Raw genomic sequence first — 13,432 nt, 5'->3', positions numbered from 1 at the left:
GATTCATTTTCAATTATCTTTATATACATAAGATCAATTTAGTATATACTAAGTAAAGATTTCAACAGTTTGCACCCACACAGAAACACGAAGTATAAAGTACTTTGTTTGAGTACTAGTTATACCATTAATTCATATAGTACAACACATTAAAGACAGAGATCCTACATGGGGAGTAAGTACACAGTGACTCCTGTTGTTGATTTAACAATTTACACTCTTATTTATGACGTCAGTAATCACTCGAGGCTCTTGTCATGAGCTGCCAAAGATTTGGAAGCCTCTTGAGTTCGCCAACTCTTATCTTATTAGACAAGGCCATAGTCAGTGCAAGTTCTCTCCTCCCTTCAGAGAAAGGTACCTCCTTCTTTGATGGCCTGTTCTTTCCACTGGGATCTCACTCATAGAGATCTTTCATTTAGGTCATTTTTGTGTGTGTGTGTGACAGTGTCTTGGCTTTCCATGCCTGAAAAACTCTCATGGGCTTTTCAGCCAGATCTGAATGCTTAAGGGCTGATTCTTAGGCCAGAGTTCTGTTTAGGACATCTGCCATTCTATGAGTCTGCTGTGTATCCTGCCTCCCATGTTGGATCATTCTCTCCTTTTTAATTCTATCAGTTAGTATTAGCAGACACTAGTCTTGTTTATGTGATCCCTTTGAATCTTAGTCCTATCATTATGATCAATTGTGAACAGAAATTGATCACTTGGACTAGTGAGATGGCATTGGTACGTGCCACCTTGTTGGGATTGAGTTGGAATCCCGTGGCATGTTTCTAACTCTACCATTAGGGGCGAGTCCGACTGAGCATGTGCCAAACTATATATCTCCTCCCTCTCTTATTCTCACTCTTATATTTAACAGGGATCACTTTTCCGTTTATTTAAACAGCTAGGAATGATTGTGTGTTAATTAAAGAGTTCAACCAATGGTATCAAGTAGAATAAAAAATACTAAAAGGAATAAAATAGTAAGTTGTTCCTCGATAGTCAGGGCAAGAGCTGATCAAGTCATTGTTTCTCATAGTGTCCTTTCACTTCAACAGGTTTCCTTTTTGGTGCTTGGTTAGTTGTCACCGATCAGGGAGAACATATGATATTTGTCCCTTTGGGACTGGCTTATTTCACTCAGCATGATGTGTTCCAGATTCCTCCATTTTGTTGCAAATGACCGGATTTCATTGTTTTTTACTTCTGTATAGTATTCTATAGAGTACATGTCCCACAATTTCTTTATCCAGTCTTCTGTTGATGGGCATTTAGGTTGATTCCAGGTCTTAGCTATTATGAATTGAGCTGCAATAAACATTAAGGTGCAGACCGCTTTTTTGTTTGCCAATTTAATTTTCTTTGGTTAAGTTCCAAGGAGTGGGATGGCTGGGTTGTATGGTAGGGTTATATTCAGGTTTCTGGGAATCTCCAGACTGACTTCCATAGTGGCATTACCAGTTTGCATTCCCACCAACAGTGGGTTAGTGTCCCTTTTCCCCCAAATCCTCGCCAGCATCTGTTGTTTGTAGATTCTGTATGTGAGCCATTCTGACTCGGGTGAAGTGAAACCTCATTGTGATTTTGATTCGCATTTCCCTGATTGCTAGTGTTCCTGAACATTTTTTCATGTGCCTGTTGGCCATTTGGATTTCCTCTTTTGAAAAATGACTATTGAGTTCCTTGGCACATTTCTTAAGTGGGTTGTTTGTTTTGTTGTTGTAGAGTTTTTTGACCTCTTTATAGATTCTGGTTATTAATCATTTATCTGTTGCATAGTTTGCAAATATTTTTTCCCATTCTGTTGGTTGCTCTTCACTTTCCTGACTGTTTCTTTTGCAGTACAGAAACTTCTCAATTTGATGCAACCCCAATAGTTATTGGCTTTGACTGCCTGTGCCTCCGGGGTCTTTTCCAAGAAGTCCTATATCTTGCAGGGTTTCTCCAATGCTCTCTAATAATTTGATGGTGTCAGGTCGTAGATTTAGGTCTTTAATTCATGTTGAGTGAATTTTTGTGTAAGGTAGGGTCTTGCTTCATGCTTCTGCACGTAGAAATCCAATTTTCCCAGCACCATGTGTTGCATAGACTGTCCTTGCTCCAGGAACTGGTTTTAGATCCTTTATCAAATATAAGTTTGCTGTAGACATTTTGATTGATTTCTGGTGTTTCTATTCTGTTTCATTGGTCTATCCATCTGTTTCTGTACCAGTACCATGCTGTTTTGATTATAACTGCCCTGTAGTATGTCCTGAAATCTGGTATTGTGATGCCTCCGGTTTTGTTTTTGTTGTACAAGATTGCTTTAGCTACTCAAGGTCTCCTGCATCTCCATATGAATTTCAGCATCATTTTTTCTAGATCTGAGAATAATGTCTTTGGTATTTTGATTGGTATCACATTGAATCTATAAATTGCTTTTGGAAGAATGGACATTTTGATCATATTGATTCTTCTAATCCATGAGCATGGAGGATTTTTTCATTTTTTGGTATCCTCTTCTATTTCTTTCTTTAAGATTTTGTAATTCTCATTGTAGAGATCTTAAACGTACTTGGTTAAGTTTATCCAATGTATTTGATTGTTTTTGTAGCTATTGTGAATGGGATTGATCTTCGAGGTTCTTTCTCAGCTGTGGCATTGCCTGTGTATACAAAGGTTGTTGATTTTTGTGTATTGATTTTATATCCTGCTACTTTGCCAAACTCTTCTATGAGTTCCAATAGTCTCTTAGTAGAGTTCTTTGGATCCCCTAAATAAAGAATCATATCGTCTACAAAGAGGGATAATTTGACTTCTTCCTTCCCAATTTGAATCCCTTTAATTTCTTTTTCTTGCCTAATGGTTATGGCTAGAACTTCCAGAACTATATTGAATAGCAGTGGTGAGAGTGGGCATCCCTGTCTGGTACCAGATCTCAGTGGAAATGCTTCCAACTTTTGCCCATTCAATAGGATGCTGGCCTTGGGTTTTTCATAAATTGCTTTGATTGTATTAAGGAATGTTCCTTCTATACCCAATTTGCTTAGAGTTTTCATCATGAAAGGGTGTTGAATTTTATCAAATGCTTTCTCTGCATCTATTGAGATAATCATATCGTTTTTCTTCTGCAGTTTGTTAATGTGGTGTATCACATTGATTGATTTGTGAATGTTGAACCATCCCTGCATACCAGGGATAAATCCCATTTGGTCTGGGTGGGTGATTTTTCTGATGTGTTGTTGTATTCTATTTTGAGAATTTTATTGAGGATTTTTGCATCTATGTTCATCAGGGATATTGGTCTGTAATTTTTTTTCAATGCTGCATCTTTTTCCGGCTTAGGGATTAAGGTGATGCTGGCTTCATAGAAAGTATTTGGGAGGATTCCTTCTTTTTTGATAGTTCTGAATAGTTTGAGAAGAAATGGAGTTTGTTCTTCTTTAAATGTCTGGTAGAATTCAGTAGTGAATCCATCTTGTCCTGGGCTTTTCTTTGATGGGAGGGCCTTTATTACTGTTTCAATTTCTGTCTCAGTTATGGGTCTGTTTAGATTTTCTATGTCTTCATGCCTAATTTAGGTAGGTTGCATGTGTCTAGGAATCTATCCACTTCTGACAGATTTCCCTGTTTGCTGGCATACAAGTCTTTGTAGTAATTTCTGATGACTCTTTATTTCTGTGGTGTCTGTTGTTACATTCCCTTTTTCATCTCTGATTTTATTGATTTTGGTCTTTTCTCTTCTTTTTTTAGTTAGTTGGGCCAATGGGGTGTCAATTTTGTTTATTTTTTCAAAAAACCAGCTCTTCATTTTGCTTATCTTTTGTCATTTTTTTTTATTCCATCCCATTGATTTCTTCTGTAATTTTAATTATTTCTTTTCTCCTACTAGATTTGGGTGTGGTTTGCTGCAGTTTTTCTAGATCCTTGAGATGCATTGAAAGCTCCTTTATGTGGTGCCTTTCCAATTTCTTGATATGGCACCTATTGCTATAAACTTTCCTCTCAACACTGCTTTTGCCGTATCCCATAAGTTTTGATATGTTGTGTTGTTATCCTCATTTACTTCCAGAAAGTTTTTGATTTCTCTTTTTGATTTCTTCTATGACCCAGTGTTCATTCAGGAGCATGTTGTTCAGTCTCCATGTGTTTGCATATGCTCTAGGGATTCCTGAGTTGCTAATTTCCGGCTTCATTCCGCTGTGGTCTGAGAAGCTTCATGGTATGATTTTGATTCTTTTGAATTTGCTGAGACTTGCTTTATGGCCTAGTATGTGGTCAATCCTAGAGTAGGTTCCATGTACTTCTGAGAAGAATGTAAAATCTTTAAATATAGGATTGAAAGTTCTGTAGATATCTGTTAGATCCATTTGGGCAATAGTGTGGATTAAATCTGTTGTTTCCTTGTTGATCTTCTGTCTGGTTGATCTATTACTGAAAGTGGAGTATTGAAGTCTCCCAGTACAATTTTATTGGAGTCTCGCTCTAAGTCCCTTAACATATCTTTTAAATAAACTAGTGCCCTGTAATTAGGTGCATATACATTTATAATAGTTACATCTTCCTGTTGAATTTATCCCTTAATCATTATATAGTGCCCCTCTTTGTCTCTCTTTACAGTTTTTGTGTTAAAGTTTATTTTGTCTGATATTAAGATGGCTGTGCCAGCTCTTTTTTGGTTTCTGTTGGCATGGACTATCTTTTTCCAACCTTTCATTATCAGTCTGCATGCGTCGTTGTTGGAAAGATGTGTTTCTTGTAAGCAGCAAATAGATAGGTTTTGTTTTTCAGTTTATTCATCCAGTCTGTGTCTTGTAACTGGAGAGTTGAGGCCATTTACATTCAGTGTGACTATTGATAAGTAGTGACTTTGCCCTGCCATTTTCCCAAAGATATTTCTAATATATGCTTTGATCTTCCTGTGATCTTTTACTGGGAGGTTTTCTTCCTTTACCTTCTTTTGTATTGATGGCCGTGTTTCTGTGTTTCTGTGTGTAGCACTTCTTTAAGCATTTTTTGCAGGGCTGGATGAGTGGCGACAGATTTTTTTCAATTTCTGTTTGCTGTGAAAGGTCTTTATTTCACCTTCATTCACAAATGAGAGCTTTGCAGGATATAATATTCTGGGCTGGCAGTTTTTCTCTCTTACTACCTGGGCTATATCTTGCCATTCCCTCCTAGCCTATAGAGTTTCTGATGAGAAGTCTGCTGTGAGTCTAATTGGAGATCCTCTGAGAGTAATCTGACATTTCTCTCTTGCACATTTTAGGATCTTTTCTTTCTGTTTCACTATGGTGAGTTTAATTACAACGTGTCGTGGTGAGGATCTCTTTTGGTCATGTTTATTAGGGGTTCTATGAGCTTCCTGTACTAGGATGTCTCTGTCCCTCTCCAAACCCGGGAAATTTTCTGCTAGTATCTCACTAAAAAGGCCTTCTAATCCTTTCTCCCTCTCCATGCCTTCAGGAACTCCTAGAGCCCAAATGTTGGGTTTTTTAATAGTATCCTGTAGATCCTCAACAAAATTTTTTAGATTGCTAATTTCCTCTTCTTTTCTTTGGTTTGACTGTATACTTTCCTGTGTTCTGTCTTCTAAGTCCGATATTCTCTCTTCTGCCTCACGGATTCTGTTTTTAAGGCTCTCAAAAGTGGTTTTCATTTGTTCTTTTGAATTTTTCATTTCATTTCATTTTGGTTTCTCTTCAATATCTCAATTTCATGTTCTACTAAATTCCTCATTTCATTTTGATTCCTCCTTAAAATTTCATTTTCACAAGAGAGATTTTCTGTCCTGTCCCATATGGATTTCTGTAGTCATGCTTTTGTTTTTGATAACTTCTAAATGTTTTTATAATAAATTTTTTGAAATCCGTATCTTGCATTTCTTCTATCTTATCATCTCATAATCGTGTATTGGAGTGTCGTGTTCATTTGGGAGCATCATAATGTGTTCCTTGTTCTTGTTTCCTCAGTTTCTGCATTTGTTGTTTGGCATTGTGGAGATATTCTTTGGTTTCTTCTTCTCCCCCCCCCCCCCCCCCCCCACTGTGGTGGCTTTTCTTGTTATACTATGACTCTAGATTAAATGGACTGTCTGCTTTTGGTGAATCTTTAGAGGCTTGTGGTGGTTGTGGCCAGAGAGCTCTGTTCAATTCTTTAGGGTTAAGGGTGTGCCAAAGGTGACACACCCACGTTTGGTGTGGTAAATCTTCTCTCTCTCTCTCTCTCTCTTTTTTTTTTTTTTTATTCAGAAGGGAAGTAATTCCGCTCAGCTGAGCTCTTCTCCTCAATGGCAGTCAGTGCCTGAGCACTAGCCCAGTGGGTATAATATTTGCTCTGTCTCAAGGACCACACAAATGATCGGTGCAATCCTCAGTGTAAGCTCAGATTCCCCTGCAATGTCTCTCACTGCGTAGCCAAAGCTGCCCGAATTTGTGGCGTCTTCCACTGAGACTACTAATGTCTCAGCCACACTGTGAGTTCTCCCACACACCCTTAGATTTTTTTTTTTTTCATAGTCCCGGTTCATAAGCTCCACACATTCACTAGGTCTTAGTCTCCTGTTATTTCTCCCCACCAGAGTCAAGTTTTTCTGTTTGGCTAAGGGCGGGCACAGCCCTGAGCTGGCGTAGCTGTTACGAATGTCCAAATGGTGCCTGCTCCTTTGTCTCCCTCGCCTTTGTAAGGTGAGTGGGGAGAGAGAATCGTGTCCGTACTGGTTCCTTTTATTTTTTTTCTCTTCTCTAGTTAGGCTGGTGTACTTTCCCCCACGGGGCTTCAAGCCTCATTCCCTCTAGGCTCTTTCTGCCACTTTTTGCCAGTGTCTTGGGCTACTGTGGTTTTGCCTCACTTCCCTTTCCTGGGCTGGTGTGTAGACTTGGCAGCTGGGGTCCCGAGCCGTGGGTGCCCACGCCCTCCACGTAGGTCCACCGTGTCCCTCTAATTCCGGAAGAGTTTCCTCTGCAGTTTTTTCCCCTAACTCTTCCCTGAGACTACAGTATATCCACTTTTATTAAACTATCTTTTCCTGGACTATCAGTAAGCTACCTGCCTATGCCGCCATCTTGGAGCCCTCTGACAAGTAATTATTTGGGTTTTGTTTTTTTAATCCATCCAGCCAGTCTGTGTCTTTTAACTGGAGAGTTAAGGCTATTTACATTCAAAGTGATTATTGATAGGTACTAACTTTGCCCTGCCAGTTTTCCATAAATATTCCTATTGTTTACTTTGGATTTCCTTTGTACTTTTACTGGGAGATTTCTTTCCTGTACCTTCTTCTTTAGTGATGACAGTGTTTCTTTGTTTCTATTTGCAGCACATCCTTAAGCATCTTCTCATGGCTGAACTGGTAGTGACAAATTCTTTGAATTTCCGTTTGTCATGGAAGGTCTTTATTTTACTTTTGTTCATAAATGATATTTTGCAGTGTATAGTATTCTGGGTTGACAGTTCTTTTCTCTTAAGACTTGGACTATATCTCACTATTCTCTCCTAGCCTGTAAGGTTTCTGATGAATGGTCTGCTGTGAGTCTACTTGGAGATTCTCTGAATGTAATCTGGTGTTTCTCTTGTGCACATTTTAGAATCTTTTCTTTATGTTTTACTGTGGAGAGTTTGATTACAATGTGTCATGGTGAATATCTTTTCTGGTCATGTCTATTAGAAGTTCTCTGTGTTTCCTGTTCTTGTATGTCCCTTTCTTTCTACAGATTCAGGAAATTTTCTGTTATTATTTCACTAAAAAGCTTTCTAATCCTTTACCTCTTTCCTCACCTTCAGGAACTCCTAGAACCTGTATGTTGGGTCATTTGATAGTATCCTGTAGATTCCTGACAGTGTTTGTTAGTTTTCTAATTTCTTCTTTTTGTGTTTGGTCTGGATTGTATGATTTTCTGTGCTTTGTCTTCTAAGTCAGATATTCTTTCTTCTGCTTCACCTATTATGTTGTTAGGGCTTTCCACTGCATTTTTTATTTGTTCTATTGAATTCTGCATTTCCAAGATTTCATTTTGATTTCTCTTTAAGATCTCAATTTTGTGGGAGAAATTTTCTTTCATGTCATGTATGGATTTCATTAGTTTGTGTCTTTGCTTCTGATTACTTCTAAGTAATCCTATGATCAATTTTTTGAATTCCGTTTCTGGCATTTCTTCAGTATCCTCATCTTCACAATCTAGTATTGAAATGTTGTATCCTTTTGAGGGCATCATGTTGTCATTCTTGTTTCTTGAAATGATATGTTTGTTATTTGGCATTTGTGGAGATACTTGTTGATTTTTTTTTTCCCACTGTGGTGGCTTTTATCTTTGGATTATGTCTGTCTGGATTAGTTGCATGTCTGCTTTTGGGAATACCTAGAGGCATGTGGTGGGTGTGGCCAAGGAGCTCTGTTCAGTTCTCCAGGGTGAAGGGTGTCTGTGGTGACACACCCAGGTTTGACATGGTAAATCTTTCTCTTATTTTAGTTTTTTTTTTTTTTTTTAATCAGAGGGGAGGTTTGTTCTTGTCTATTGGCGTAGCTTCACTTGAGCTCCTCACCTCAAAGATGTCCAGTGCTTTGGTGCCCGTGGGTATATTATTATATACTTGAGCCCCAGTGGGTATATTATTTTTCTGCTCTGCCACAAGGACAACACAAAGGATCTGTGCAGTCCTCGGTGTAAGTTCAGATTCCCCAGCAGTGTCTCTCCTTGGTAACCAATGAGCCCTGATCCTGTGGAGTCTCCCACAGTTACTGCCAAAAGTCCTAGCCACACCCTGAGTCCTCCCACACAGCCTCAGTGTTTTTACAGTCCTGGTACACAAGCTTCCCACAGTCACCAGCACCCAGTCCCCTGTTTAATCCTCCCCATCAGACTCAGGAGTCTCCACTTGTCTGTTTGCTGGGCATAGGCACAAGCTGGCACTGCTGTTATGTATGTCCAAAATGGCGCCCACTCTCCATCAGCTTATTACAGGACGCAGTTGCAGGGTAATCAGGGAGAGAGAAACGTGCCCCCCACTTTGTTTTTTCTCCTCTATTTTGGCAAGTACCCTGTCCCCCAGGGACTCCAAGCCAAATCCCCTCTATGCTCTTCCTGTATCTTTTTCCCCACTGGGTTGGGCTGCTGCAGTCTGGTCTCACATCACTCTCCAGTGCTAATGCAGAGGCTTTCAACTGCTGGGTCCTAGATTTGTGTGTCCTCGCCCTCCACCCTGGTCCTCTGTGTCACTCCAATTTGCATAGTTTCCTCTGCTGTTTTCTCTCTGACTCTTCCCTGAGACTGTATTCTTTCCACTTTTTTAAACCTATCTTCTCCTAGACTAGAGCAGTAAGCTCCCTCCCTACTCCACCATCCTGTAGTTTTGTGTCATGTAAAATTTGCTCATGCAATACAAACAGTATACTTAATTCTCATCACAGCTTTATTTCAAGGGTCCCTGTCAAATTGTATAATGGGAATACCACAGTAACTGATAACATGTTTAATAATCCCAGTAACTAACAACAAAGCAGAATAATGCATATAACATTCATTATCCCTCACTCCCACAACATATACATTTCTGTGGTTTTTTTAGTCAAGCAGTGGAGAATAGAGAAGAAGCCACAACTCTTGCAAATTCCTTGACCAGTTTTTCATTCCATATATCAGAGATGAATGTACAGTACAGGGGCTATGGCCAGTCTGTCTGGTAAAACAGCAACATGTAAAGCAAGTAGGGAAGAAGGAGTATAATTTTTATCAATAGTGGTTCTAGAGTTTTGCCAAAGGAGGATCTATGAACAGTAATTTGGTTGAGGTAGGGGTTCTTGTTGACTTGTTACCCAAAGTACCACAATTGCTTTTAAACCTGTTGTTGGATATAAAACTTTTATCCAGGGTGCTAAATTGAGTAACTAATATCTCTCCTGGATAGACCCAGTAATGTTACTTGACTGCTTTCCTTTATCCAGTCTAAGAGCTTCTTTAATTGTACAGACAAGTTATTTTGAAAAATATGTGAAATAGACTTAAATATGTAAAAGTATCTCTTAAATTTTTAGAAGTCATATATTAGAAATTGAGGTATGTGTAGTAGATTGAATTGTAATGTTTATGTCTTTTAAAATATTTCTTTCTTTGTTTTTATTTAACATAGTTTAATGACTCTGTTTCTCAATTATTACTTTTTGTTTTCTTCTAGAGGCCACATTATCTTAGTTCCAGAATTTAGTCTTCCTCTGGAATACTACCTAATCCCCTTCCTTATCATAGTGGGCATCTGTCTCATCTTGATAGTAATTTTCATGGTAAGTAAATAAGCTTATAGTTTTTTAAAAAATATAGTATGAATGGATCTAAAAATATTGTATTGAATTAAAAAGAAGCCTTATATAAAAGAGTACATATTGTTTGAGTTCCTTTATATGAAGTTCTGAAAAAGGCAAAAGTAATTTAAGTTGAAAAAAGTCAGAATGGTAATTGCTTCAGGGAAGGTGATGGATTTATTGAAAATGGTGTGGGGTAACTTGCTGAGCGAGAGAGATCCCATCCACTGGGTAGCTCCCCAAGTGTCTGCAATGGTGGGAGTCAGAAGCACATTGTCTCACCAGGGTGGCAGAGAGTAAACCGCTGGAGCCTGCTGCTTCCCACAGTGCTCATTAGTAGGAAGCTGGAATCAGGAGCAGAGTTGGGACTTGAACCTAGGCACTCCAGTAGGGGTGGGCATTCCAACCAGTGTCTTAATGTGTATTAATGTGTTTAGTTTTTAATTTTAAAAGATTTATCTATTTATTTGAAAGGAAGAGAGAGAGATAGACACATCTTCCATCTACTGGGTCACTCCCCAGATGGCTACAACAGCCAGATCTAGGCCAGGTCAAAGCCAGGGACATGAGCCTGGAATTCCATCCTGATCTCTAAGAAGGGTGGCAGGAGCTCAAGTGTGTGGGTCATCTTCTGCTGCCTTCTCAAGCACATTATCAGGAAGTTGGACCAGAAGCAGAGTAACTGAGATTCCGATTGGCACACTGATATGGGATGCCAGAATTGTAAATTGCTGATCTTGGGAATTTGTGTATTTCTCCTATAGGTTTTATTTTTCTAAGTGTCTCCTAATGATAAATTTTACCTTAAATTATATTTTAATTGATACGTCAGCTTTTCTTTTGCTTAGTATTTTCATGGCATATCTTTATTTCTTTATTTTTTATTTGTGTCATTCAGTTTTAATCTTCTAAATAGCATATGGTTGGAATTTTTTTCTTATACAATGTGATCTATACCTGTAAAAAACTGGTGAACTCAGAAGCGGGCACTGTGGCACAGCAGATTAAGCTACTGTGAGGGATGCCTGCATCCCATATCAGAGTTCTGGTTTGAGTTCCCACAACTCCACTTCCCATCCAGCTTCCTACTAATGTGCCTGGAAAGGCAGGAGATGATGATCTGAGTACTTGGGTCCCTACCATCCACATGGGAGACCAGCTCTGCTTGTTGTGGGTATTTGGAGAGTAAATCAGCAGATAAAAGATCTCTCTCCAGTCCTCTCTTTATTTTAGTTGTTCTGTCTTTCAAGTAAATAAATATGTTAAAAAAGGTTAATTTAATAAGTTAAACTTATTATAGTCACATATTTGGAATAATTTCTATTTTGTATTCTTTTTTCTATGTAAATCTAAATTATTTGAATTTTACTTTCTTCTTCCTGTTGATTGGAAAGCTTACATTATATTGCCCTTCTTTTATAGTTACTGTTAAATTCTATAAATGAAGCATTTATTAAGGCATGGTTGGCATACAATAATTTTCATGTATTTAAATTCTACAATTTAGTAAATTTTGAAATATATACATAAACACACAAAACAATTAAATCACCATTACCACAACCAAGATAATAAAATGTTGATCACCCCAAAACATTTCCTCATACTCCTTGGTAATACTTGGTAATACTTTCACACCAATACTTGGTTTAGTCAGCCTTTTGGATCTTAATCATTCTAATAGGTGGAGGGTATTTAATTGGGATTTTAATTTTCATTTTCCTGTTGACTGAATGATATTGAGCATCTTTGAATATGTATTTGCCATTCATTTATCTTCTGTGGTTAAGAGTCTTTATCAATAATTTTGTCTACTTTTTCCTACTGGATAGTTTGTTTTCTTATTACTGAGTTTTTAGAATTCTTGGTATATTCTGGATAAAAATCTCTTATCAGGTATGGAATTTGCAAAAAAAGTTCCACTTTGTGACTTTTCTTTTATCATTTAACAATGTATTTTGAAGACACAGCTCTTAACTTGGTAAAGTCAAATTGTCAATTTTCTTTTACGAATGGTGCTTTTGTCACTTGATTCTGTCCCTTTGAACTTCCCTTTTATTCTTGCAGATGTAGCAAATACACTTTAGTGTTTTGTCTATTTTATCTAGCATTTCTGTGTATTTGTAGTAGAGGTGTTTTGTCCATTATGCTGCTAGAACTAAAAGTACAATAGATAGTGGAAATTTTATTAGTCTATAACTTATGGTAATCTCAGTCTCCCCATTCTTCTTCATCCATTGGAGTCTTTAGAGTCTATGGTCTACCATTTGTATTTGTACAAACAGTTCTATGTTATTTATAATCTCTGTCAGTAAATAAAAGATAATCAAGGTCAGTGAATAAACACTGCCAAGGATAATTTATGGGTTAACTAATCACTATTGTAATTTAATGACTTAATTAATGATGTTATTGTGATTGTGATTTAAACAAAATGAATTGGTTTATAGCAGCTACCCAGAAACTTAAATCTGTTATTTTAATGGCCATGTCCTACTTGCATGTATAATATCTGACTCTATTATTTTTTTTCCTTTAATTTTAGATCACAAAATTTGTTCAAGATAGACATAGAGCTAGAAGAAGCAGACTTCGTAAAGACCAACTTAAGAAACTCCCTATACATAAATTCAAGAAAGGTGAGTGAATGTTATTTTTTAAATAATCCACCTTAGTTTATCTAGGAATACGTGGTGGGCATATTCTTAATGTTACCTCTGCGTCCCTGACATACAGTAAGTAGTCAGTTAGTAATGAATGAATGAAGGTGGTAGATAGTCTGTTGCTTTGATGCTGTGATGAAGGTAGTAAAGGGGTGTATGGTTTACAGAGAACTTGAAGGAGTTATAAAGATGATGAAGATGCTTTTGATTACCACCATCTTTAAGTAGTTCTAAACAGTGCCAGTGGATAAAATTCATCTCTGTTCCCACTGACCTTCCTCCTGCTACCATATATACTGTGTAATGTTGGATGTACCAAACACATAGATAGCTATTTTATTTCACATGAAGCATCTCATTAATTTTCATACTTTTGTGAAGTGAGTACTATTATCATCTTCCATGAGGAAATAGAGAGTCACAGAGGCTAAGAACTTTACCTAATATTACATCATCAATATGGACACAGTTGAGTAGGAGGGGGTGGGTCTGGTATTGTAGCCAATATAAT

At 37.7% G+C, this 13,432-nt stretch overlaps 1 protein-coding gene across 5 annotated transcripts in view; it reads left to right on the top strand.

The window, feature by feature from the left end:
* Nucleotides 1-13,432, top strand: part of RNF13 (ring finger protein 13) — a 175,266-nt gene that overhangs the window by 135,661 nt on the left and 26,173 nt on the right. For all 5 annotated transcript variants that reach the window (XM_062213178.1, XM_062213174.1, XM_062213171.1 and 2 more), the window contains 2 exons: nt 10,135-10,240; nt 12,804-12,897. In XM_062213178.1, coding sequence (XP_062069162.1) covers nt 10,135-10,240; nt 12,804-12,897 — 200 coding nt within the window. The remainder of the gene's footprint in view (nt 1-10,134; nt 10,241-12,803; nt 12,898-13,432) is intronic.

The sequence above is a fragment of the Lepus europaeus genome, chromosome 2, assembly GCF_033115175.1.
Source record: "Lepus europaeus isolate LE1 chromosome 2, mLepTim1.pri, whole genome shotgun sequence".
NCBI classification, from domain to species: Eukaryota; Metazoa; Chordata; class Mammalia; order Lagomorpha; family Leporidae; genus Lepus; species Lepus europaeus.
The sequence above is the reverse complement of the archived record's forward strand: the minus strand, read 5'-3'. Positions and strand labels throughout refer to the sequence as shown.